We start from the raw sequence: 25,705 nt of genomic DNA, 5'->3' as shown, positions 1-25,705 counted from the left end.
TCTTGCCATTCCCTCCTAGCCTGCAGGGTTTCTGATGAGAAGTCTGTTGTGAGTCTAATAGGAGATCCTCTGAGAGTAATCTTGACATTTCTCTCTTGCACATTTTAGAATCTTTTCTTTAGGTTTCACTGTGGTGAGTTCGATTACAACGTGTCGTGGTGAGGATCTCTTTTGGTCATGTTTACTAGGGGTTCTATGAGCTTCCTGTACTAGGATGTCTCTGTCCTTCTCCAAACCCGGAAATTTTTCTGCTAGTATCTCACTAAAAAAACCTTCTAATCTTTTCTCTCTCTCCATGCCTTAAGGAACTCCTAGAACCCGATGTTGGGTTTTTAAATAGTATCCTGTAGAATCCCAACAATATTTTTTAGATTTCTAATTTCCTCTTCTTTTCTTTGGTCTGACTGTATACTTTCCTGTGCTCTTTTAAGTCCGATATTCTCTCTTCTGCTTCACTGATTCTGTTTTTAAGGCTCTCAAATGCATTTGTCATTTGATCTATTGAAGTCTTCATTTCAATATCACACTTTCATGTTCTACTAGATTCTTCATTTTATTTTGATTCCTCCTTAAGATTTCATTTTCACAAGAGAGATTTTCTATCCTGTCCAGTAAGGATTTCTGTAGTTCAAGAATTTGTTTTTGAGAACTTCTAAGTGTTCTTATCATCAATTTTTTGAAATACATATCTTGGCTGGCGCCACGGCTCAATAGGCTAATCCTCCACCTGTGGCGCTGGTACTCCGGGTTCTAGTCCCGGACAGGGTGCCGGATTCTGTCCTGGTTGCCCCTCTTTCCAGGCCATCTCTCTGCTCTGGCCCGGGAGTGCAGTGGAGGATGGCCCAAGTGCTTGGGCCCTGCACCCACATGGGAGACCAGGAGAAGCACCTGGCTCCTGGCTTCGGATCAGCGCAGTCTGCCAGCTGCAGTGCACTGGCCACAGCGGCCATTGGAGGGTGAACCAACGGTAAAGGAAGACCTTTCTATCTGTCTTTTTCTCTCTCACTGTCCACTCTGCCAAAAAAAAAAAAAAAAAAATCCACATCTTGCATTTCTTCTATCTCATCATCTTCATAATCTTGAATTGGAGTGTCATGTTCATTTAGGGGTGTCATAATGTCTTCCTTGTTCTTGTTTCCTCGGCTTCTGCATTTGTGGCTTGGCATTGTGGAGATATTCTTTGGTTTCTTCTTTTTTTTTCCTTGCTGTGGTGGCTTTTCTCATTATACTATGACTCTAGATTAAGTGCACTGTCTGCTTTTGGTGGATCTTTAGAGGCTTGTGATGTGTGTGGCCAGAGAGCTCTGTTCAGGTCTTCAGGGTTAAGAGTGTGCCAAAGGTGACACACCCAGGTTTGGCATGGTAAATCTTCTCTCTCTCTAGCACGGGCCCCTCCCTTTCCAGCGCTGGTGTATAGACTTGGTGGCTGGAGTCCCAAGCCGTGGGCATCCGTGCCCTCCACGTTGGTCCACCGTGTCCCACTAGTTCCGGAAGAGTTTCCTCTGCAGTTTTTCCCCTAACTCTTCCCCGAAAGTACAGTATCTCCACTTTTATTAAACTATCTTTTCCCAGACTATCAGTGCGCTCCCTCCCTATTCCACCATTTTGGAGAACTCTTTTTTTATTTCTTAAGATTTATTTATTTATTTGAGAGGCAGAGTTACAGAGAAGGTGATCTTCCATCTGTTGATTCACTCCCCAGATGGCCACAACATCCAGGGCTGAGTCAGACCCAAGCCAGGAGTCAGGAACTTCATCTGGGTCTCCCATGTCGGTGCATGGGCCCAATGACTTGGACCATCTTCCACTGCTTTCCCAGGCACATTAACAGGGAGCTGGATCAGAAATGGAGCAGCCAAGTCTCAAACCAGCACCCATATGGAATGCTGGTGCTGCAGGCCAGGGCTTTACCCACTACACCACAGCTCTGACTCCTCTAATGAGCTCTTAATTTCATCTGTTTTAAGGTTCCAAAATTTCCATTTGTTCTTTTTTATAGATTCCAATTGTAATGAGTCTCCAGTTTCTTCATTATTTTGCCAAACTGTTCTACCTTAATATTTTAAGTATTGCTATTTTTGAATCCTTGGTTAACTCCAAGATATGAAAAATCTCTGGGACTGTTCCTATTAAATTGTTACTCCTATAATCAGTCATCCTTTCCTTTATTCATATGTTTAGTAACAGTTTATTTTATGCTAGACATTTTGAATCATATTGTAGATTATCTGGATCATGTTGTCATTTTCTAAAGGATGTTATTCTATCAGTAGTTTACTGGCAGTTCACCAAGATTTGGTCTGTCAAGGCTTGTACTTAAGTTTTGCCACTTCTCTGATGGCATGGCCTTTCTAGGAGTCCCTGCAAAAAGCCTAGAGAGCTTTTTGTCTGTTCAATGTCCATCCACTTTCAGCTGAGCAAGCACTCTGTAACTCTGAACTCTGCTTAGCTACCAAGCCCCCTAGAAGCTATTTTCTGTTAGGTTTCCTGCAGTCTCTCCATTCATAAGCAGAACAGGACTTGACCAGGAACCAGAATGGAATTTTAAAGCAGAATTTTAGAGTTCTTTCCCTGTGGCTCCTTCCCTTCTGTGATATTGCCTTCCAGACCCCTGTACTTGTGGATCTCTGTTCTTGCTCAGACTGATACTTGCTCTTTGAGCTCTATCACCTTACACCCTTTTAGGTATAAAATATAGGGCCCACATAATAGGCTTGCCCTATCTTAAGGATTGTGGCCTTTATCAGTTGCTAAGCAGTGTCAAAACAATTGTTTTATGTATTTAGTCTAACTTGCAGTTTTAGTGAGATGGTAAGTTGGATATTAGCCATTCCACTATGGTCAAAACTCAAAGTTACTCCTTGTATATATATTTAAAGTGAAACATTTAGCATAGCTATACTGTTTTCTCCAGTCATGTTTGCCAAGTGTACAGTAGGCAGAACTGGGTGTATTTAGTACAGTGATTTTGTTATGCACAAGTGACAAAACGAGAGAAGAGCAATCATAAATAAAGAGTGATTACATTGCTTGATCACAGAATTGAAGTAGAATGGTTTTATAAAGAGTGTGAGGAGCAGTAAAAGGTGGTAGCATCAACGTAAAGATCCTGGTAGTGTGGAGAAATTGCTAGGGCTGAGGTAGAAAGTGTTAGCTGGAAAGATGTGAGGTGGTAGAGTGGATACAAGAAAAGATTATGGGAGAGTTGTGGTTATTATGAACATGGAAAGTCTGGCTAAGGGAAACTGGAAGGAATAGTTCAAGCTACTAAAGCTGCAAGAAACCACATTAATAGAAAAATCAGGGGCCTGCACTGTGGCACAGTGAGTTAACCCACTGCCAGTGATGCCAGCATCACAATATGGGCACCAGTTGGAGTCCTGGCTGCTCCACTTCTGATCCAGCTCCCTGCCAATGCATCTGAGAAAGCAGCAGAAGATGGTCCAAGTACTTGGGCCCTTGATACCTATGTGGGAGACCTGGATGAAGTCCAGGCTCCTGGTTGCAGCCTGGCCCAGCCCTGGATGTTGCATATAGAAGATCTCTTTCTCTATCTCTCCCTCTTTGTAACTCTGCCTTTCAAAGAAATAAATAAAATCTTTAAAAGAAAAAAGCAATGATGATTATATTAAGATGACATGAATTAAGACAGGAGCTCAGTCTTATTGGAAAAGGGTGATGGTAAGTCGTATTAAGGGAGGAGACACTGGTGATCGCAGCAAGTAACTACAACAAGGGAAAGTAGGTAATAAAATTTGATAGTTTTAGATTTATAGTTGGAGGAATCAGAATGGAGGAATATGGCAGACGATATATAAAAACTATAAGATTAACCTGACAGATTTCCTGAAGATTGGAATTTATTTCCTTTCACTCTCCTCTACTAGAATAATTTAGTAGAAAATTTTTGAGAAGTATCAGACAAAATAATATTCCACTATAGCTTAATTCCAAACAAGCTAAAATTTCCTCAATTGCCCCCTAAAGCTATATAAATCTATTTTTGACAGAAAAACATCTTTTTTCCTCTTTATCAATGACAGGTAAGTTTCTTCTCAAGGTAGTTTACTGAGGAAAACACAGCAAATTCATATTTATAAAAATATACAAGTCCCTCTATTAGAAAATAGCTACTTGAAAAGAAAGATGCCCTATAAGCATTTGAGGTCTGAGATATGAGAGAACAGGACAGATATAAAGCTCTTCTGGAAAATTTCCTCAGGGAGAAAGCAGAAGTGAATGTAGGGCACAACTCATGTGCTTGTCCTACCTCATGGACTATGGCTCTCACTGGCTGCTGTCCATCCAATGGCAAAACAAGAGAGACAGCACAGAGAGGGAAGAAATAAAGGCCTCCCCTCCTTATATTTCTGTTCCTAATAAACTTCTGTTAAAGTTACAGAGGAGATAACCAAGAGCTAATGAATGCAAGCTTACCTGGATATGGTACTCTGCCCTTTGTAACCAATTCTGTCTGTAGAATTCCAAATGACCATACATCAGACTTTATTGTAAATCGACCATACAATGCTGCCTCAGGAGCTGTCCATTTGATTGGAAATTTTGCACCTAAAACAATACTGGCAATCTTAGTTGCTTTTAAATATATGCTTGAGTAAATATAGCATAAGCAGGGATAACCTTTTGTCAATATGCCCAGCATCATTGTCAAGAGTCTTCAAACATACAAGATACATGGGAAAAAAATCTTAATTCTGAAAATTTACAGTAAAATGAATCACATTTCTTCCTCAGATGATACTCAATGATATAAAAAATAAAGTTGGAAGTTAAGACAGAAAACCACTTAAGAAAATCTCAGGGGTAAAAGATATGGTAAGACAAAAATATGGATTATAAAATTTGTTAACTTTTAAGTATAGTTTGGCATCTGCTAACTATTGGTGGATGAGGGCACGTGCTGTTGGGCTCAAGTGTCTACTGTGTTTTTTTCATTTTATCTTTCTGAAAAACTGTATTATGCTTACTTTTTAAAAAACCCATGTTCACTTCTTCAAAAATTTGGTGCATGTCTTTAATGTGTAAGGTTTTATGCTAATCATTATGGTACAGGAAAAAAACCTAGCTTTCCTGAAGTTTGTACATTTAAAGAGGAAATAAGATTATATGTATCTTACAAAGAGTGATTAAATGTGTTTATAAAATTACTTATTTTAGATGCTTAGGTAACAATTTTCACTGGCACTATCGCAACCAATGCATTATGTCTGGCCTCTATCCACTAGATAACTGAAGGCAGTAGCCTTCAAGTTGTAAAAACCAAAAACGTTTCAAAGTAGATATTGTCATATGTTCCTGGTGGTGGCAATGTGGGTAGACAATATTAACTCTAATCAAGAACTTTTGTTCACAGGTAAGAGTTTAATGATTCATGAAGTCTGTTATGAAATAACATTTAAAAAGTTTCTTTGTTGGCATGCTTAATAAGTATAAAGAGCTACTACTTGCTACATTAAATAAATGCTATGACTACCTAATAAAACTTTACCTTGGAGGACAATCATACCAAAAAGCCACAGTAGTATTACTCTATAATTTTATGAATGAAACAGTAAAGTCACAGTTTTTGTGACTTTTTTTGAGGGTACATATTCTATAAAATCCTGCACATGCCAAATAATGTTAAGAACATACAGAGGACATTAGGTTAAGAGCATTTATGTGAAAACAATTTTACCTTGTCTTGCTGTGTATTCATTGTCTTCAATTAATCTTGCTAAACCAAAATCTGCGATTTTGCATACAAGATTTTCTCCTACAAGAATATTAGCAGCTCGAAGATCTCGGTGAATATAGTTCATTCTTTCAATATATGCCATGCCATCAGCAATCTTGGAAAGAAAAACATGAAATACATGATTCAAAGGGAAGTGGGGAGAAAATTTTGGTTAATATTACATTAGGGTAATAAAAAAACCAGGTACTGAACAAGGAAATGATAGGAACAGGGCGCAGTCTAAGTTACAATAGCAAAAATAGGAAACACTATAATAAAAAAGCAGGCTAAAATCAGATTTTAAAAATTTGACATCTACTATAAAGGCCAAGATTTTCTTTTTTTTTTTTTTTTTTTAAGATTTATTTATTTGAAAGTCAGCTACAGAGAGAGGGAGAGACAAAAAGAGATCTTCCATCTACTGCTTCACTCCCCAAATGCACACAATGGCTGGGGCTGTGCCAGACCAAAGCCAGGAGCCAGGAACTTCACCTGGGTTTCCCACATGGTACAGGGCCCAAGCACTTGGGCCATCTTCTGCTTTCCCAGGTGCATTAGAAGGGAGCTGGATCAGAAGTAGAGCAGCTGGGTCTCCAACCAGTGCCCATATGGGATGCTGGCATTGCAGATGGCGGTTTTATCTAAATACCACAGTGCCAGCCCCAAGCCAACATTTTCAAATCCAAAGATCTATCTCATCATCATTAGCAGCATGTCCTAGGGCCCTCTTGAGTTGGTTGTCAATGGAAGGGTTATTTAGCTGTTGTTGATGTTATTATTATTATTTTATTATTATGTTATTACTATTTAGCTCTGGACACAAACCTATCAGGACCATCTAAGATGTCCTAGTGAAAAAGGTATTAATCACAGGGCTGGCACTGTGGCACAGTGGGTTAAAGCCCTGACCTGAAGTGCCAGCATCCCATATGGGTGCCATTTCTAGTCCCAGCTGCTCCTCTTCCAATCCAGCTCTCTGCTATGGCCTGGGATAGCAGTAGAGGATGGCCCAAGTCCGTGGGCCCCTGCACCTGCATGGGAGACCCGGAGGAAGCTCCTAGCTCCTGGCTTCAGATCGGCGCAGCTCCGGCCATTGCAGCCATCTGGGGAGTGAACCAGCGGATGGAAGACTTCTCCCTCTGTCTCTACCTCTCTCTGTAAGTCTTTCAAATAAATAGAATAAATCTTAAAAAAACAGTTATTAATCACATAGATTGGCAAACTATATCTGGCAGACTGAATCCCTAGAGCCTGTTTTTGTGTGGCCTGAGAACTAAAAATACCTTTTGTATTTTTAAAGGTTTATGAAAAAAAAGAGAGAAGGAGGAAGAGTAACTGCACCACCCCAACCCCCCACCTCCCCATAGATTGTGTCTATGAGCCCTGAACTCAGGAACACAAACCAAGCCTGGCATATACCTACCTGTCTTGCATGTATGGTTCTCAATATAAAGTTTATCAAAATTGCCAGATCTTGTGGACATTTGGATGCTGAGAGATAAGGGTTCCAGAATCAGCATTGTCAACTAAAAGCCAAAAAACTCCCTGAGGAGCAGACATCTGGCACAGCAGCTAAGATGCTACCTGGGATGCATGCCTGGGATGTCTAGGTTTGAGTCTTAGCTCCACTTCTGCTATCAGTTCCTACTAATGTGCACCCTGGGAGGCAGCAAGGAATGGTGTGCTTGAGACCCAGTTACCCACATGGAAGACCCAAACTGAGTTTCAGGCTCCCCACTTCAACCTGGCCAGGCACTGACTATTGAAGATAACTGGGGAGAAAACCAGTGGATGGAAGATCTTGCATCCATTCCCCCTCTTTCAAACAAATTAAAAAATTTTCTAAGCCTCCCTGAAAATGAACCACATATCTGAATAGAAATTTTTTTTTAAAAGATTTATTTGGAATGTAAATCAGTCCAGCCACTGTGGAAAACAGTATGCAGGCACCTCAGAAATCTCAATATAGACCTACCATATGATTCAGCCATCCCACTCCTGGGAATTTACCCAAACCAAAAGAAATCAGCATATGAAAGAGTTATCTGTATCCCCATATTCATTGCAGCACAATTCACAATAACTAAGGTATGGAATCAACCCAGATGTCCATCAACTGAAGATCAGATTAAAAAAAATATATACACATACTATGGAGTACTACTCAGCTGTTAAAAAAAAAAGAAATTCTGACATTTGCAACACAATGTATGCAACTAAAAATCATTGTACTTAATGAAATAAGCCAGTCCCAAGAAGACATACGTTTTCCCTGATCTGGGGTAACTAATAGAGTACCTAAAATGTAATGTATTGGAATGAAATGGGCATGTTGAGATTCACTGATTGTTTATAGCCCTTCTCTCTTCTGTTGAGGAACAGTACTTCTTTTTTCTTCATACTATTTGTTGAATTCTTTTACTTAGTGTAGGGTTAACCTTACAATCATTAAGTAACTGAAAGTAGATCTCTGTAAAAATTAAGAGTAGGAATGGGAGAGGGAGGAGGAAGAAGGTTTGAACATGGGTGGGACAGAGGGAAGTATCATTATGTTCCTAAATCTATATATAAGAAATACATGAAACTTGTATAACTTAAATAAAATTTTTAAAAATTTTATCTTTTTTTTTACAATTTATCCACTTATTTGAAAGGTATAGTTAAAGGTGGGGAGGTGGGGAGGGAGGGAGGGAGGGAGGGAGGGAGGGAGGGAGGGAGAAAGAGGGGTCTTCCATCCAATGGTTCACTCCCCAATTGGCTACAATGGCCAGAGCTGGGCCAATCTGAAGTCAGGAGCCTGGAGCTTCTTCTGGGTCTCCCATGTGGGTGTTTGGGCCCAAGGACTTGAGCCATCCATCTTCCACTGCTTTCCCGGGCCATAGCAGAGAGCTGGATCGTAAGTGGAACAGCCAGGACTCAAAATGGTGCCCATATGGGATGCCAGCACTTATAGCTTTACCTGCTGTGCCACAGAGCCACCCCTAAGTTAAGAGCTAGGAGCTTCTTCTGGGTCTCTGGTGGGTAGCAGGGACGCATGCACTTGGGTCATTTTCTGCTGCTTTAGTAGGAGCATTAGCAGAGAGCTGGAATGGAAATGGAGCAGCCAGGAATCAAACTGGTGCTCATGTGAGATGCTGGTGCTGCAGGTGGTGGCTTAACCAGCTATGCCATAGCACCAGCCCCTGAACAGAAACTCATTTTAAAATGAGTTTTCACTTTATATTTAAAATAAAATTTCAGATGAGTAGAAAAGTATCTTATAAAAATTAGAGACAAACTAGATAGAGAGGGATAGATATAAAGATATACATAAATATAGAGATAACAGAGATAAAATGCATGTTGTCAGCTTTGGTTCACTCTTAATTCACATAAGGGCTAGGACTGGATCTAGGATCTGGGAACATAATCCAGATCCCAAATATGAGCATCAGGAAGCCAATTACTTGAGCCATTACTGCTGCATCCCAGTTTACCATGAGGGTCTGCAATGGCAGGAAGAAGGAGCCAGAGTCAGGAATGAAACCGAGGCAGTTCAATGTGGGATATGGGCATCTTAATCACTAGGACAAAAATGCTCTGATGTATTCATTAAATAAAAGGTTTCTCTGGAGGAAAAAAAAAGTGTTCTGAAAAGTCCCATTTTAAACTGTTTATGGCCACCTTAATTCTTGTTTTGGACTACATTAAATAAAAAATTAGAACATACTTTAGATTTCTAATATTTTCTCTGAAGTGGTACTCATTGATTTTTTCTTAAAATTGCTGAAATACAAGCACATACTCTCATAGACTTTATATTTGTAGATGCATATCTTTTCTAAAAGGTCATATAGAACAGGACAGCACTGGAGCTTATTATAGTACAGGTTTTACTATTAACAAGTTATAAAACTTTTACACATGTCTGGTCCTCAGAAACTATATCATCTATAAGAGCAGGAACTCAAAACTTAAGGTATTGCAAGTTTTCTTTCTAGTTCTAAAATTCCATTATTTCACTATATAAACTATAATAGTCTGCTAAGATTATCCTACATTTTAAATAGTACTTCCAATTCAAAATGATACATGTATGTATGTAAATACCTGAGCAGCCATATCAACCAGTTGTGGAAGCTTCAAATACTTTCCATCCCCTTCCTTAAGGAAATCTAATAAGCTCCCTGAAAGAAACAGCAAGATAAAGATGGAAAATAAGCAAATCTCACAATAGGATTGAAATACACACTCTTCCATTTCCAAACAACTCACCAAACCACAACATACAACTTTTTAACTTTAATTCTTTAATTTTTTTGCAGTTTTGAAATTTTTGTTTTGAAAGATGCCAGAAGGGGTTTCTAACCAAAATTCCAAAAATTTCTGATAGCATTTGAAAAAAGAAAATGCAATGACCTCAGCAGATTAAAGGTAAAGAATCAAAGGGATCACACAAACAAGACTAGTGTCTGTGAATACTAACTGATAGAATGAAAAAGGGAGAGAACGATCCAACATGGGAAGTGGGATACATAGCAAACTCATAGAATGGCAGATGTCCTAAACAGTACTCTGGCCTCAGAATCAGCCCTTAAGGCATTCGGATCTGGCTCAAGAGTCCATGAGAGTATTGTAGGCATGGAAAGCCAAGACACTCTGGGGAAGAAAAAAAAAAAAAGGACCTAAATCAAAGATCTCTAGAGTGAGATCCCAGTAGAAAGAACGGGCCATCAAAGAAGGAGGTACCTTTCTCTGAAGGGAGGAGAGAACTTCCACTTTGACTATGACCCTGTCAGAATAAGATCGAAGGCAGTGAACCCTAAAGGCTTCCATAGCCTTGGCAACTCATGACTAGAGCCTAGGGAGATTTCTGATGCCATAAACAAGAGTGTCAAATCGTTAAGTCAACAACAGGAGTCACTGTGTACTTACTCCTTATGTGGGATCTCTGTCCTTAATGTGTTGTCCAATGTGAATTAATGCTATAACTAGTACTCAAACAGTATTTGACACTTTATGTTCTGTGTGGGTGCAAACTGATGAAATCTTTACTTAATATATACTAAATCAATCTTCTGTATATAAAGATAATTGAAAATGAAAAAAAAAAAAGCAAATGCAGATTTGAAATAGAAAAAGAAAGAAAAATCAACCAAGCCAAAAAAAAAAGGTAATCTTTACTTGCTTTGATCAAAACCCCAACTTTGATTTAAAAAGTAGTAACAGACACATGTTTTTAAATTAATCTGAATCAAGAATTCAGACAACTGGCATTATTTAGTTACACATTTAATAATAATTAGTTATAACAGAAGTGGCTAAATGAGTTTTTATGCAACTGTTTGACCAACTTCTCTCAATTCTAGAAGAAGGTACCATGGAACAGCAAAGTACTGTGGTAACAACAAAGAGAAAGGAGACGAAGGAAAAGTTTGGCTGCCACTTGGCCAGCACACCGCGTTGATCCGAAGCCAGGAGCCAGGTGCTTCCTCCTGGTCTCCCATGTGGGTGCAGGGCCCAAGCACTTGGGCCATCCTCCACTGCACTCCCAGGCCACAGCAGAGAGCTGGACTGGAAGAGGAGCAACCGGGACAGAATCTGGCGCCCTGACTGGGACTAGAACCCAGGGTGCTGGCACCGCAGGTGGAGGATTAGCCTATTGAGCCGTGGCCCATGTGTTTGTATTTAATTACAAAAAAAAAAAAAAAAAAAAAAAAATCAGACAAACCAAATTAAAGTACAGTTTTTAAAACATAAAACTGGACCATTCTCTTAAATAATGCTTTGTGAGATCATAAAAGGAAAAAAAAAAATCTCTAGACCAAAGTAGGCTAAAGAGCAGGGAAGTATAGCTGCTGGACAGGTCAAGAGATTGGGAAACCAAATTCCAGGTGAGGGAACTAATATAAAAAAAAACCACTAAAATAAGGGGCAATAAGATTATCTGTCCAGAACAGTGGTTCTATCTCAGAGTATATAAGGCAATGAGTTTGAAAGATTATGGGCCGGCGCTGCAGCTCAATAGGCTAATCCTCCACCTGCGGCGCTGGCACCCCGGGTTCTAGTCCTGGTCGGGGTGCCGGATTCTGTCCCAATTGCTCCTCTTCCAGTCCAGCTCTCTGCTGTGGCCCGGGAGGGCAGTGGAGGATGGCCCAAACCAGCTGCAGTGGCCATTGGGGAGTGAACCAATGGAAAAGGAAGACCTTTCTGTCTCTCTCCCTGTCTACTTTGCCTGTCAAAAAAATAAATAAAAAAATTAAAAAAAAAAAAGATTATGTAGTTATTGCTAACTAATGGGGCATCAACATAGCGAATCCAAGATAACTTTTGTTATTTCCTATTCTCAATCTCCCACCTGGAAATAATCTTAATCCAATCATCTGACAACACAGAATTCTACCATGTTCCCTCAAGTACATTATCAATACAGTTAAATGAACAATTAGCCTTACTTCCATTGTATTTCTATGCTATTCAAATCTTCAATTAAACTTCCTGCATTTCCCTTTGTTTCATTATCTTTTTATTTGAAATATAATTTGTATTTTTAATTGACCCATAGTAAGTGCATTTATGGGTAGAGAGTGACACTACAATTCATGCACACAGTGTGGATCTGCTTTCCTTGTATAGTTCATCCAATGTACTTCCTTTTTTTTAAAAGATATATTTATTTGAAAGTAAGAGTTACGGGCCGGCGCCGCGGCTCAACAGGCTAATCCTCCGCCTTGCGGCGCCGGCACACCAGGTTCTAGTCCCAGTCGGGGCGCCGGATTCTGTCCCGGTTGCCCCTGTTCCAGGCCAGCTCTCTGCTGTGGCCTGGGAGTGCAGTGGAGGATGGCCCAAGTGTTTGGGCCCTGCAACCCATGGGAGACCAGAAGAAGCACCTGGCTCCTGCCATCGGATCAGCGCGGTGCGCCGGCTGCGGCAGCCATTGGAGGGTGAACCAATGGCAAAAGGAAGACCTTTCTTTCTCTCTCTCTCTCACTGTCCACTCTGCCTGTTAAAAAAAAAAAAAAAAAGAAAGAAAGTAAGAGTTACAAGAGAGGAGACACAGAGACAGAGATCTTCCATCCACTGGCTCACTCCCCAAATGGCTATAATGGCCAGGGCTGGGCCGATGCAAACCCAGGAGCCAGAAGTTTTATCCAGGTCTCCCACGTGGATGCAGTGGCCCAAGGATTTGTATCATCTTCTGCTGCTTTCCCAGGTGCATCAGCAGGGAGCCAGGTTGGAAGTGGAGCAGCCAGGACTTGAACGGGAGCCTATATGGGATGTTGGTGATGCAGGCAGTGGCTTACCTTGCTGCACTGCAGTGCTGCCCCAGAATGTACACTTTGAACAAGTATATTTGGCAGTTGTTTGCAGTAGAAATTGCTTCCAAAGACACCATGTGTTTTGGGGTTTAGGTATGTTTTGGTTATCAATTAATATGCAATGCCTATGCCAGTTCTTTAACTTTTGGCTTCAGTCCATTTTGAGAGTTAGAATTTTCCTAGAGTAAATGTGTGGCTTGTAGTTGCCCCCATCTCCACTAGATGGAACTACATCATTGGTCAAGACTGATGAGTAGAGAGGGTGACATAATTAGTGACTTAACTATAAATGATGATGGTTTCAAAAGAGTAAAAAGAAAAAAAAATATCAAAATCAAAATGGATAAAAGTGGGTCAGTTGGCCTATTTGCTGACTCACTGGTTCCTCCTCTAAAGAAAGGATCATTAGGATAGGGAAAAAGAAGGAAGAGCAGAAACCTTCCCATTTCTTTATCCTGTCCCTAACTGTTGCCCAAGGTGCCATCTTATAGTTGGGTTTGGGGGAATGGAAAAATTTCAACCAGCTATGATGACAAAAAGAAGTTTTTAGGAATCCTATATACAGGGATTGTGTTTACATTAAAATGAGATAAAACTAACTCCTTTTAACTTTACCTTCTTTGCTTTAGTACTGAAAAACATCTGATTTTATCATTTTGATTCAATTTGTACAAACTAGTTATTTATCGTTTTCCAAGCTATTCTATTTCCTTTGGTCAATCTACTTTCAAAATCAATTCAACCTACATATATTTCCTTTTAAATTCTGTACTATCTCCTGAAATAAAGAAATTAATCAGTTACTGAAATTAGTAACTATTATAAAGAAAGTGTCATTTTCCTCTTTTCAAATATCTACATAAAAATCTTACATTAGAAAACAGTGTAAAATAAAAAAAACTATTTGCATAAAAACAGAAGACTTGAATCTTAAAAAAAACTCATCAACATGAATAGCCTAAGAGATATAACACATACATACCTTTTGACATAAATTCAGTGACTATGTAAATTGGTTCTTCAGAAACAACAGCATATAGTGGAACAAGTTTATCATGTCTTAATTTTTTCATTATCTGAGCTTCTTGAAGGAAAGCTTCTGGCATCATTGTACCTGGCTTTAGTGTTTTGATTGCTACCTTTGTGGTTCCATTCCATGTTCCTAAAGAAACAATACATTACATTATTGAAATACCTTTTTTTCTAGTTTTTCAACAGCAATCTTTATTTTAGAATGTTACCCTGACATTCTGGTATGTCATTAAGTCAGAACATTTTGAATGTACTGGAAGTTGTATTATACATATAAAATTGTTTGATTTTTACCTTTTATCTGGATAACTTCTAGAACTTGCTTTTTAAAAAAATTTATTTAAGGTATAAAAATACATATTTTAAGGGATTTTTAACCAACTTTCAACTACCTTAGATATTTATAAATACATTTTATCATAAATTGTGGCACTTCAATCTATGGCTAAATAATGACAAAAACCAAAAATTCAGCTTTCTTACCCATCCATACTTCACCAAAACATCCTTGTCCTAGTTTAACTTCTAGTCTCAAAGATTCTCGAGGAATTTCCCAAGCATCTTTTGCTAGACCTTGAGTCTGTGGTTTCACAGTTGGACACACAGTTGTTAACTTGTGACATAAACCATCAGCATGTTCTAGATAAATGAATAAATTAAATCGTAAAATGTTAACTTGTGACATAAACCATCAGCATGTTCTAGATAAATGATAAATTAAACCGTAAAATGAGTAACTTGCAAAAATTAGGGTGTAGATAGTATATCAAAGTGAAACGTTTAAACAATAGAAAAACAATAACATGCCCAGTTTTACTCTAAAAACAAACACAAAAAACAAATTTTAAGAAGCAAAATATAAAGTATATATTTATGAAACATTTTATTAAATATATTTTTAAAGTTACTATTCGTTGAATACTTACGTACCAGCTATTGTGCTAATTCAGCACTTTACAAATGCCTCGTATAAATGAAGCACAGAAAACAAATCTAACTTTCCCAAAGTCCCATAGTCAGTAAGTGATGGTGAGATGGGATCTGCCTCCAAAGTTCTGCTTTTCACCACTGGACTTTATTACCACAGAGAATACCATCATTGTTATTTCTAATGACCACTAATTTGTAAAAGATACACCAAACTTATGGGACTGGTTTTCAAATAAGGGAGACACAAAGGCAGGGAACTCCAGATTCACAATGGCTGATTTGTGAACCAGCTAATACAAGGTTTCTAACTGAAAATGAGACAACATTCCTTTCCATTCTTATCAACCACACAAATTCACATTCTAACAAGAGCAATTACGAATGATGCTATAGCTTGGTAACATGTTTGATCAACGTCAAGATTGCTGGTTGATCTGACAGACTCAGTTTGTAGCTAGCTGTCATTGAAGAAGACATTACCATGGAAACTTCCCCTACCCTAGTATTAATCATTTAAAGATTTTCAAATGCATTCATACATCAAACTGGAAATGAAAATTTCTAATTCAGAAGACTATACTGAGTATCTTTCAAAGGTCCTTGAAAAAAACAACATCTATAGTTACCTCACATTTTTCAGGGTAAGAAAAATGCATCTTTTGACTGAATTTCATTAGATTTATACTTTTTAAGAAAATCTTACATGATCCAGCCCATCCAAGGAAAGGTAATCCAAAAGGACATTTTTCAAGTACTTAAATTTTGCCTACTTTTAAAGTATCTATAAATAATATCTTTTTTAAGAATTTTATTTTGTAATTTATCTTGGTATTGATGTTTATGAAATGAAATTCCAATGTAAACATCATGCCATTAAGATATACATAAGGAGTCAAATGATTTTATCACATTCTCTAAGAATCCAATTCAGGTACTAAGCATTACTTGTTACACATTCTGATTAGAAACAAAGACACTTATTGGGCATTTACCTTGTATAAAGAAATATGTTAAAACATGAGAGAAAGACACAAATTTTTGTCCTAGTTTAACTTCCAGTCCTTACTAGGACAAAACAGAACATGAGAAAATAATTTTTACCTTTGAAATAGTCACCTACCTGTGTAGTGTTTCACCAATTTTTGAAGAGTATCAAATTGTGCTCTGGTTGTAATGTAGTATCCACCATTGTCAAGTTTCCTAATTTTGTAATGTTTCACATTATCACCCCTTACCTCATCCCAATCACGAATAGAGAGGGAATAAGCACCTGGGGGGAAGGAGGAGAGGATAAACACTTTATCTTTCTCAAAATTCTGCTCAAGTAAACTTTTATACTTATATTACTAAAATAATGTATCATATATAGATATAATAATATTCATACCTTTAGTAGTTTCACTCTCTCTTACTAAAAATATACCTCGTTGATTCCCAGGATTCAGAAGTAATCTTTCAGCATCTTTTCTCCCCATTTTTCCAAAATACCATCTGAAAAATATTGACAGTATTTTGAGTTGGAAAGGTAAGAGGTTTAGGAAAACTATATACAAGTATCAAAAGGAATTCAGTAGGATATGGATGATGACAAAGAGAGGTTTAAATACAGGAGAACATAAAGGAACACTACAAATACTAGGGCTGGAGTATATGCTCTGTCATGGTATTCCTATATGCAGACTACTCAACATGTCTCTTCAACTCCACTTGGCAGTCACAGGAGCAGTAAATGGTGACGGAAAAGCAGTACACAACAGACAGATCCTTTCTGTCACAGATCAAAGTATTAGGACAACAGTAAGAAGAACATAAGTAGTTCTCTAGAAACAGTGTGATCACCTGAAGTAAGATACAAGTATTTCATATCCAAATATTAAGAACTTTAAATCTATGTGGGCTTTGATTTAATAAAAGTTTGTGAATAAAAATGACAGTCTGCCATGAAATAGCTCACAGAATTCTGGAGAAGACAGACAAAAGAACAAAACTGAAAGTTACAAGTGCCACAATAGAACAGTTACTCATAGAGTATCTGCTAAAAGCAAGGTGGTAAGTTAAGTATTGCAATGTGAAAATGAAGCACCATTTATGAATCTTCGATAAACTGGTTTGACTTAAAAGTAATATGTTGTGGGGGCCGGCGCAGTGGCGTGGCAGTAAAGCTGCTGCCTGCAGTGCTGGCATCCCATATGGGCTAATTCGTATCCCAGATGCTCTACTTCCAATCCAGCTCTCTGCTATGGCCTGGGAAAGCAGTACAAGATGGCCCAAGTTCTTGGGCCCCTGCACCCATGAAGGGGACCTGGAAGAAGCTCCTGGCTCCTGGCTTCAGATCGGCAAAGCTCCAGTCATTGCAACCAACTGGGGACTGAACCAGTGGATGGAAGACCTCTCTCTCTCTGCTGCTGCTCCTTCTTTCTCTGTGTAACTCTGACTTTCAAATAAATAAATAAATCTTAAAAAAAAAAAAAAAAAAAAAGTAATACATCGGGGCCAGCATTGTGGCACAGTAGGTAAAGCTGCCTCCTGCAATGCAGGCATTCCATATGGGCACTGGTTCCAGTACTGGCTGTCCTTCCAATCCAGCTCTCTGCTGTGGACTGGGAAAGCAGTGGAGGTTAGCCCAAGTCCTTGGGCCCCTGCACCAATGAGGAAGAAGCTCCTGGCTCTTGGCTTCAGACTGGCCCAGCTCCAGCTGTTGTGGCCATTTGGGGGGTGAACCAGCAGATGGAAGATCTCTCTCTCTCACTCTCTCTGCAACTATGCCTTTCAAATAAATAAATAAATCTTTAAAAATAGAAAAAAATAACATATCCCTTTTTAAAAAGATACAATAGTACATAAAACTCCCATCTGCAATACAACCAAGTTGCCCAGCTTTTAACATTTTGTTTTATCACTCTCTCTCCACTCTGTGTGTATATGTATATATGTATTTATAGATACATGTATATATGTATACATTTTCCCTGTGAACTGATTAAGAGTAAATTATGGGGCTGGGGCTATGGCATGATGGGTAAAGCTACCGTCTGCAGTGCCGGCATCACATACGGGCACCGGTTAAAGTCCTGGTTGTTCCACATCCAATCCAGCTCTCTGCTATAGCCTGGGAAAGCAGTAGAAGATGGCCCAAGTCCTTGGGCCCCTGCAGCTGTGTGGGAAACCTGGAAAAAGCTCCTGCTCCTGGTTGTGATCAGCTCAGCTCTGGCCATTGAGGCCATCTGGGGAGTGGACCAGTGGATGGAAGACTTGTCTCTCTCTCTGCCTTTGTCTCTCTGTAACTCTGCCTTTTGAATAAATAAATAAATTAAAAAAAAAAATGTTACAAACATGCTGAATCATTATCCCTAAATACTTCTGTATGCTTTCTAAAAGACAAGGATGCTTTCCAATATAAGAACAATGCAGATAACCTAAATAAAAAAGATAACACTGATACAATATTACTGATTGAAGTTAATTTTTGAAATGAGTCTGTAGACTATGAAAAGGGTTGATATTTAAAAAAATAGTGGGAAAATGAAGGAAACTGGGCATGACATAGTATGATTGACACGGTTTCACTTACAATCCAACTCTAAGCAAACACTCTGACATTAATTATTAATTTTCAAGTAACATCTATTAATGATACATTAGCTACATTAAGATTGGTATGTAACTGTGTATGTGTAAATTTGTGGCTACTAGAAAGTACATTAAAGCATTTTAAAAATCAAAATAATTAATAAAATATGAAGTATTGCCATACTCTTCCGCCTGAATGGAATCCGCAGGCGCTACATAATTGCTAGGGATATAGCCATTCTTTCCTGTAGCAATGGATCGTGCTTCCCACCAGTCTCCTTCCCTGCAATACATAAAATAACAATTACCACAGGGTAGAATACTGTCCAATATACTGTACAATATATTGCACTGTGTTGTATTTAAATAAGAGCTAGTACTTTCATTTTTTATTTATGCATTCATTTGATCAAGACTTAATTAAAAAATGGGTTACGTGAATTAAGAGAATACGATTAAGTCAAGGCACAAAAGCCTCCAAAACATCACATACTTTTAGCTGCAAGATCTCTTTTTTAAGTAATTCTTTTAACTAAGACAATAAATTATAGTGAATAAAGCAATTTTGGAGTCTAATCTCTCAGATCATTCGGTATTGACTGAAATTTTAAAACAGCTCTACTGAGATATAATTTACTTACCTTAAAACTCTCCATTTAAAAGATGAACAATTTAGTGGTTTTCAATATACTTCTAGAGTTGTGCGACCATTACCACAATCAATTTTAGAAAATTTTTATCACCCCCAAAAGAAACGCCATATCCATTAGCAGTCAACTCCACCACTGGCAGCCATTAATCTGCTCTAACTCTTTGGATATGCCTATTGTGGGGATTTCAAGTAAGAAATAAATACGTAGTCTTTTGTGACTGGCTTCTTTCATTTAGCATAATTTCTTCAAAGTTTATCTATGTTTTAGCATGTGTCAGTACTTCATTCTTTTGTTGTTGTTGTCAAATGCTGTTCTGTTTAACACTATGTAAAATTCTAGTGTTCTCATTTGGTAATTTTAGCAGGAAAAATCACGCAAACAATGAAGAATGAGCAGTAACAATTAAAAACAGGATTTCTGGATTGATGTATATTTATTAAAATGCTATCTCATAGGTTTAAATTAAATTACAATTCAGAACATGAGAACATATATATGTGGTTTGCAATAAAAAACGCTAACATTTCTAAAATTAATGTTGAGAATAAATATTACCAGTCTCTAACAAAGAAGATATAAGTATATGGAATTCACTACTGAAGATGAAATGTATTGTTTAAATTGAAATATTTTTGTGTCCAAAGTGAATTTGTTCTCTGAAAAGTGAAATAGAAAACCCTTTCATAATTCAAATATTTAAAAACTCATATACTTGGTTTGTGGTTTATGAAGTACTTTCAGATATACAAACTTGAAAATTTTGTATCTGATCCTGCTAAGACTTCATTGATTCATCCACAATTTACTAAATAACTTTCAAGTGACAGACTTTACAATGATTGTGCTGAAAATAATGGTAAAAAGACAGTCCTTGACCTTAAGGAAATCAAAGCCTACAAGCAAGGTTTTGCAACTTGGGCAATACTGACACTTTGGGTTTGATAATTCTTTGTTGCGGGGTGGGAGGGGTTGCTATTTGCATAACAGGATGCCCTCCATCTGCTATACGTAATAGCACCCTGGTGGTGACAACCAAGTACATCTTCACATACTGCCAAGTATCTCCTGGGCAACTCTGCCCCAGGCTAAGAACCACTGGTCTAAAAAAGTGACAAACAACAAACATGTAATTTAAAATTACATTTTAAAATGTGATAAGAGTTATGACAGAGGCATGCACAGAGTGCTATGTGAATACCTAATCCAGCAAGGGATAGGGTCCAGGCCAGGCAGGAGAGGAAGCATGAAAGGAAAAGCATCCTTGAAAAATAATATGTGAACTGCATTTTGAAGGATGAGCAGGGATAGCCAGACAAAGGGAAGAAATAAAGAGAAGAGAAGTCACTCCAGAAAAAAGAAACTGCATATGTGAAGGCATGGGCAGGGTGAGAAACTGCTACTTAGAAAAATGCACGTAATTCTGAATGGCTTGGTGGTGACATGATAAAGGGGTAAGAGCACAGAAAATTCTCAATACGAATGATGACTTATTATTATTATTACTGTTTTTCTTTTATAACAATGGTAACCAATAGCTACTGAAGGATTTTAAAGCAGAAAGGCATGACCATGTTTTATGATCTGGAACTGCTAGCAAATAGGAACAAGGATGGTAGAAAACATGACTGAGAGCAAAGAGACCATAAATATATATTTTGAGAAGTTACAACGTGGTTGTTATGCTTGCTAATGAAATTACGGGATCCATTTTCCACAGTAAGCATCACATTCTCTATGGTGGACCACTAAATGACAAAATGGCTAAGAGTCACATAAGGAAAAAGCAACTTAATCTGCTCAGTTTGAGATACAAGGGTGTCCTATTCAACGTTTTCTCCCTTTGCTTTTTTAGGAGAAAGACAGATCTTTAAATCATCTGGCATTTAGATAAACAGAAGCACACAGCTGTCTTTACAAAGATTTTTGTAAAATACATACTTGCATAAACCCTCTATAGCTCTTTATTCTAAAATCTCTAATGTTTATGGTTCAACCACAGTAGCATGATTTGTAATATTAACTTCTGGCCATACCACTATTATGCCATGTTTCTAAAGAAGCCAAATTCATCACCCAGCCCAGTGGCAGAGACCTACGCCCTACACCCCTACACCACTCTCATCTCTGGATCATCAATTAGCTCAGTGGTTTCAGTGTAAAGACCAGATTTCTAACAATATTTCTCCTTCACAAAATATTTGTAGAACTTACGTATTGTTAATTATTTGAAACCGTTCACCCTTCTTAAATGAGAGGTCTTCTGTGGTTCTAGCTTCATAATCATATAAGGCCACAAATATAGTAACACCACCTATCAGAGGAAAAGAAGACCAAGGTGAATTATATAAATAAACTGACAAAAGAGAATTATAGAACTACTGCTAACAAAAAAGGTTAAGGGCAGTTTTCCCCCTAGCCTCCAGAATCTATTTTTAGAAGTCAGGGCTTTGGGCAGCTTGAGTTTAATAAGCTATTCTCTTAAGATATTCCATGAAATTACAAATTCTATAGACTCAGAGAAACAAACTCATGAAAGCAACATCTCTGGCTTGAAAAGACAATCAAATTTCAAATCAATGCTTTGGGAGAAAAAGCACTGATTAGTACTACTGGCACTGATCTCAACTTAATAAACAATGGGTGTCTAATCATGACAGTTTTTAAAAACTAGTGTTTTATTATTTAATACATACTTAATACTTTTTAGAAGGTCATGTTTACCTTATAAATTAAATGGTATGGCCTATATGAATTACAAATTATAAATTCCAAAAATAACTATGTCATATTTAGCACTATGTGTAGATGCTTAAGAGACTGGCACACTTAACAACCAAACCATTATCTGCAATCCAAACAGATGTTTACAATATGCACACTCTCGTTCTTACTGTAATGATCAATTCTTAAAAAATATATATATTAGATACAACATGATATGTTGAAATACATATACATTGTGGAATGGCTAAATCAAGCTAATTAACATTATGTATTGCCTCACATACTTACTTTGTGGTGAAAACACTTAAGAACTACTCTCAGCAATTTTCAAGAATACAATATTGTTAACTATAGTAATCATGCTGTACAAGAGATCTCTTGAACACATTCCTTCTCACTGAAATTGTATACCTTTTCATAAACACTCTTAACTTGAATAAGTATATTCTCTGCTCAATATAATTCCAATCACTTGCCAGATTAATTATTAATTCTCAATACATCACCAGTATTCGTAAAACTACAAATAGACTAATAAGTGCAAATGCTGTGAAATATAGAACAGTATAAAACCAATACAAAGTAGCAAAAAAAAGGTAAGAATACAATCATACACAATATTATCTCATTTATCTGGCTTTCCCCCTTAGTTTCTGCAATTGCTCTCTGACATTTCTTCTTGAATGTCTAATAGGCATTTAAAATTGATTACATGCAAAATGAAGCTCCTGATTTTTCTCTTCTAACCTGTATTTACCTAATTCTTTCTACTTAAGCAAACAGCACTACTATCAATCAGGTACTTAAGCCAAGTCCATTACCATCAGTTCTATGTCTAAAATACTGTTTATATTGACTTCCCATTTTCATCAATGCCCCCCTAACCCAATACCTTATCAGCTCTCAGTGGACTGTTGGGACTACTGAGAGAACTAGCCTCCTGATCTACTTCTTCATTGCTTTCTTCTACTACTTCTCCACACAGCTGCCAGTGTGAGTTTTTGAGAAAAAAAAAAAAAAAAACTCAGTTGTGCATATAACTCTCTACTACAGTTTCTGTCTATCTTTGAATAAAACTCAATACCTTAGGAACCAGAAACTAAGAAGTTCTGAGTAATTATAGTCTGTTGCCTAACTCCAACCCTGTATCATACAATCCTCTCTTCTGCCAACAATGGCCTCTCTGCTATTTCTCAAAATGTCCGAGGCCATGTATACTTCTTGAACTCTGCATCTGTTATTCTTTCTCCCTGAGAAGCTCTTTTCGCAGCTCTCTTCACATTTAAGTCATTTTCATCAAATTTCAGCTCAAACGTTTATTCTTTTTTTTTTTTTTTTTTTACAGGCAGAGTGGATAGTGAGAGAGAGAGACAGAGAGAAAGGTCTTCCTTTTTGCCATTGGTTCACCCTCCAATGGTCGCTGCGGCCCGCGCATTGCGCTAATCCGAAGCCAGGAGCCAGGTACTTCTCCTGGTCTCCCATGCGGGTGCAGGGCCCAAGCACTTGGGCCATCCTCCACTGCCTTCCCGGGCCATAGCAGAGAGCTGGCCTGGAAGAGGGGCAACCGGGATAGAATCCGGCGCCCCAACGGGGACTAGAACCCGGTGTGCCGGCACCGCAAGGCGGAGGATTAGCCTGTTAAGCCACGGCACCGGCCTCAAACGTTTATTCTTTAAAAGGCTTTCCTAGATCAACTACAATCATTCCAGGCAGTTCCTGCACAGCAGTTAAAACCAATGATCAGGAGCCGGTGTTGTGGGGAAGCAGGTAAAGCCGCCACTTGCAACCTCTGCACCCCATATGGGCACCGGTTCAAATTCCAGCTGCTCCACTTCTGATCCAACTCCCTCCTAAAGTGCCTGGGAAGGCAGCAGAAAATGGCCCAAGTGTTTGGGCCCCTTGTCACTCATGTGGGAGACCTGGAAGAAGCTACTGGCTCCTGGCCTCAGCCATTCCTGGTAACTGTGGCCATCTGGAGAATAAACCAGCAGATAGATCTCTCTCTCATTCCCTCTCTCTGTAACTCTTTCAAATAAATCAATAAATCTTTAAAAAATCATCCTTTTTAGTTGTTTATTCACCAACTACCATCAAACTCTCATTATTATGTAAAGTTCATCAGGGTAGAAATCTGTGGTGCTCACCTCTCTACCCCTGGTATACAGAAAATGCATATTTGCTGAGTTAATAAATGAACACTTGTGAATGGAGTATTTTGGTAATTCAAATAAGTAAACTGCTTTAACTAAAATGTCTTTAAGTATCAATGTTTAACCATTTTGAATTACTATCTTTACAAACATATGATCCTGAAAATAATTTGAACCTTTGCTAATGACTGAGAACTACCATCACAGCCATAGATTAATGAAGCACTGAGTTAGGAGGATAGTATTAAGATGGTAATTGGAGGCCCACATTGCGGCATTGTGGGTTAAGTCACTGCCTGCAACACCAGTTCAAACCTAGCTACTCCATTTCCAATCCAGATCTCTGCTAATGTGCCTGGGAAAGAGGTGGAAGATGGCCCACGTGCTTGGGCCCCTGCACCCACGTGGGAGACCTGGAAGAAGCTCTGGGCTGTTGGCTTCAGCCTGCCACAGCCTCAGCCATTGCAGCCATTTGGGAGGTTAACCTGGGGGTGGGGGAGGGGGAGGCAGGGATCTCTCTCACTCCTTCTCTCTGTAACTCTGCCTTTCAAACAAATAAAAATAAATCTTAAAAGAAAAAAATAAAAAGATGGCAACTGACTCTTTGATGTCCAGAACTCTTCGAATGTAGTTTGACAGAATCAGTGTATGGCAGTCCTCTCTGGCCCCTGTTATGCCTCCAAAGGAGAGAAGACGGAAGAGACAGATTTAAAGTCCCAGCTTGTAGAAGAGATTTTTCTTTTGCCACCACTGGTTGTTAGTTAAGAACTTATGTTACTCAATTTGATGTCGGTAGCTGTTTGTGCCTCAGGATAGAGTGGCTACTCCAAGAGCTGCAGGAGAGAATGAAAGAAACCCAGGTCCTGTTGACAGCATGGAACTGCTGTATTGAGGAATCCTGGAGCTCAGCCTACCTTTTGAAGCCAGCTGTGTCTTGTTACTTCAAGGGACTAGCACTCTAAGATGGAACCCTTTACAAAGGAGCTAGTTTCTTTTTCCTTTCAAAAAGTTCTAAATCTACTTTTTAGAGCATTCTATCTCCAAGAAACATGCTCAGCTACTTCTTGCTATCCTCTGAAAGAACATGATAATGTAATAAATGGAGTCCTGGAATAGGACATTAAATCTGGGCTCTTCTATTTACTATTGAGGACTCTGGAAAAAATCATTTAACCTGAGCCTCAAGAGTTCTAAAAAATTAGTAATATCTGATAGAAACAATGTATTATCAATACTACACTGCCACTTAATTCATATTTATTAAGTACCAGAATACTTGATCCCTAGATAGTGCTTTACACGTTTGAGAGGTTGTAAGATCTCTTTATTTTTTTAATTCTTTTTTGTAAAAGATTTATTTTATTTATCTGAAAGACAGAGTTACGAGAGAGGTAGAGACAGGGAGAGAGGTCTTCCATCCACTGGTTCACTCCCTAGATGGCCACAACAGCCAGAGCTGCGCCGATCCGAAGCCAGGAGCCAGGAGCTTCTTCCCGGTCTCCCACGTGGGTGCAGGGGCCCAAGAACTTGGGCCATCTTGTACTGCTTTCCCAGGCCATAGCAGAGATCTGGATCGGAAAAGGAGCAGCCAGGACTCGAACCGGCACCATA

The 25,705-nt window shown here is 38.5% G+C and overlaps 1 protein-coding gene across 2 annotated transcripts in view; it reads right to left on the bottom strand.

Moving 5' to 3' along the window:
- Positions 1–25,705, bottom strand: part of YES1 (YES proto-oncogene 1, Src family tyrosine kinase) — a 79,295-nt gene that overhangs the window by 9,171 nt on the left and 44,419 nt on the right. For both annotated transcript variants that reach the window (XM_062201428.1, XM_062201429.1), the window contains exons 3-11: positions 21,432–21,531; positions 18,752–18,850; positions 16,385–16,488; positions 16,118–16,267; positions 14,551–14,706; positions 14,018–14,197; positions 9,827–9,903; positions 5,699–5,852; positions 4,438–4,569 (exon numbers count right to left, since the gene is read on the bottom strand). In XM_062201428.1, coding sequence (XP_062057412.1) covers positions 4,438–4,569; positions 5,699–5,852; positions 9,827–9,903; positions 14,018–14,197; positions 14,551–14,706; positions 16,118–16,267; positions 16,385–16,488; positions 18,752–18,850; positions 21,432–21,531 — 1,152 coding nt within the window. The remainder of the gene's footprint in view (positions 1–4,437; positions 4,570–5,698; positions 5,853–9,826; positions 9,904–14,017; positions 14,198–14,550; positions 14,707–16,117; positions 16,268–16,384; positions 16,489–18,751; positions 18,851–21,431; positions 21,532–25,705) is intronic.

This window comes from Lepus europaeus, chromosome 9 (genome assembly GCF_033115175.1).
Source record: "Lepus europaeus isolate LE1 chromosome 9, mLepTim1.pri, whole genome shotgun sequence".
In the NCBI taxonomy this organism is placed as follows: Eukaryota; Metazoa; Chordata; class Mammalia; order Lagomorpha; family Leporidae; genus Lepus; species Lepus europaeus.
The sequence above is the reverse complement of the archived record's forward strand: the minus strand, read 5'-3'. Positions and strand labels throughout refer to the sequence as shown.